This window comes from Papaver somniferum, chromosome 1, assembly GCF_003573695.1.
Source record: "Papaver somniferum cultivar HN1 chromosome 1, ASM357369v1, whole genome shotgun sequence".
NCBI classification, from domain to species: Eukaryota; Viridiplantae; Streptophyta; class Magnoliopsida; order Ranunculales; family Papaveraceae; genus Papaver; species Papaver somniferum.
In genome coordinates this window covers 234,609,467-234,611,909 of record NC_039358.1, presented here as the reverse complement: position 1 = coordinate 234,611,909, position 2,443 = coordinate 234,609,467, and the positions used below count along the sequence as shown (strand labels likewise).

The 2,443-nt window shown below is 36.1% G+C and overlaps 1 protein-coding gene across 1 annotated transcript; it reads right to left on the bottom strand.

Moving 5' to 3' along the window:
* Positions 1-601: 601 nt before the first annotated feature.
* On the bottom strand, positions 602-1,384 carry LOC113272812 (bidirectional sugar transporter SWEET7-like). The gene has a single exon (XM_026522610.1). It carries the CDS (start codon positions 1,382-1,384, stop codon positions 602-604), a length of 783 nt encoding a protein of 260 aa, XP_026378395.1.
* Positions 1,385-2,443: the final 1,059 nt, after the last annotated feature.

The window sequence follows — 2,443 nt, the reverse complement described above, 5'->3', positions numbered from 1 at the left end:
AAAAGACTCCAATACACTTGAAAGAATTTCCTAGTGATAAGCATTCTACTATATTTCATGGCAATACACAACATTAGCTTGCCACAACCCCAAATTTCATGTGCTGGCTATTAGAGGCAAGCTTTAAGCATCCCCAGCCTCATGTTGTTGGATGACCAGACACCTCTATAAGAATAAACGGTTCACGTAACTGCAGCAGATGAACTTAGGTTGATTCTCCACCTCCATTGATGCTCTAAGTCAGCCACTTTCGCTTTCTTATGAGATGAACTTAGGTTTGAGTTCTTTCATGTATCTGTGAATTCAGTATCTACAGTACATACAAAAATAACATTAAAAAAAAAAAGAAACTCTAATGAGATTAAGTACAAAAATAACAACGTAATGCACATTGGATTAACTAAATAAAAAAATAAATTGATTAATACAGATTGCAGGCTGCTAATTGAAATAAATCCGAACTGTATTTGGATCCTAAACAATAAAAATTAACCAAATAGAAAAAAAGGATGTAAATCCTAAATACATAAGTAAATAATTAATCAATTTTAAATAATAAATGATTAATTAATCCTTAAAAATAAAAAGTCATAATGCTATTTTAGACCATATCGGAGATCTCTACTTGGCCGCCTTCACCGGCCTTTTCATCGGCGATCTTGTTCTCCCGCGATTTCCAGAACTTCAACCAGTTTGGATACTCCGGCAATGAGATGTAATCTTTTGGTTGTGGGTACTTGAAAAAGTAGTACCCAATAACACTCATCTGAATTACACCCAAGGCACAACCAATGCCGTTGCTTAAAATAATATATAGATCAACAGGGAGCAGCCCATAAACTAGCCAGAAACCACCGTTGACAAAACTGAATAACGAAAGCCAGAACGGCATGTACTCAAGACTCTTTGTCCTATAAACCTTGTAAATCGCGAGACATGGCATAACATACATGGCAATGTTGACGAGGTCACATGCTATTCCGGTTACCACAGCTATATCCCAGTGCTTGGTAGAGCTCGGGATCAAAGAGCACAAAAGCACCACCAAGATGAAGATAGCAATCTCGATCAGACTCAAACAAGCTACGAATCTTCTCTGTTTCTTATTGGCGTAGATGAAATAAAAAACAACATAGGAGAACTGGATAACAATGCCAATCGCATTGATAATGATCACAAGAAGGCTGTTGGGATGCACTTTACCGTAATACACCCACAATAAACAGTTGAGGAGGGTAACTATGTACGGTAAGGGAGAGTACTCCTTGACTTCACCTTTCTTATAGATACTGTGGAAAGTTGGTAAAGGAGAAAGAAAAAGACCTAATGCAATTAGGTTACCAATGATACCTGCAACTTCACGACCTAGAGCTGAATTAACCATCTTGAACCGCTAACGAGTGTATCAATCAACTAAAGAATAGAAGAGAAACTATGAACCAAGGATGTGAATCAGTGAAGAAGTAGAAGAAAAACAAAACGGATGCGAGTTGTAATGAACGAGATGTGAATAACCAAGAGTCGATTTCATCTATATATATTTAGTAAAATTATCCGAATCTGAATCTAATTAGAAACAAGAATTAGACTCGTACACTGTTCTGAGTTGTAATAAAAATCTGATTTACCAATTCTATTAGGGAAAAGGAAAATTTTGGTCCGACAGATAAACAAAAACTTGACTCGCTATAGAATCGACCTAGTTAACGAATTAGAATTAGACTCGTACACTGTCCATAACTTGCTGTCATTCTTTCATGTACCAGCGATGCAGTAAAAGAAAGCTGGTAGGCCTTATGATACTAAATCAATAAAAGGTAGTGATTTTGATTCATAGAGTCTTGATATTCTCATGTCATGAATAAGTGGTTTAACATTCAGCCCATTGAATATGTTTTGGGCATAACTGCTATCTATAGGGTGAATCATGGAGATGTATGTGTCTATGTGATAGTACTATTTATGCAGAGTCTTACAGTATTCAATTTGCTAATATGAATTTCATCTTCCTAAACTTTGCCTTCAGCCGAGAAGCTTGATAAATATGCATCCCCTCTTAGATTCATGGGTCTGATTTGGTCGTATGATTTTGGTGTCGTACTCGAGAACTAAAATGGATAGGTTACTGAAACATCATAAACCAACATTGGAAATTACATATGACAGTTAACATGATGTTTATACTGGAGAAATGACAATTAGAGGATGGAAACATTGGTTTTGTCGGCTATATATGTCAAGGGGCTGGCAAGATGTCTAGCACAGCTACCATTGGTTACAGTAAGCTAAAAATAGTGAATGCACCAAACATTTATCGATCTTTTGGTTTAGTTGTATCTGTTGTGTGGCATGGTGTGCTGTATGTGTCTAACTTTCGACTAGGATTTATCGATCTTCTGCAATTTCAAATTAAATATTTTGAGGTTTAATTTTTCACAAAGAT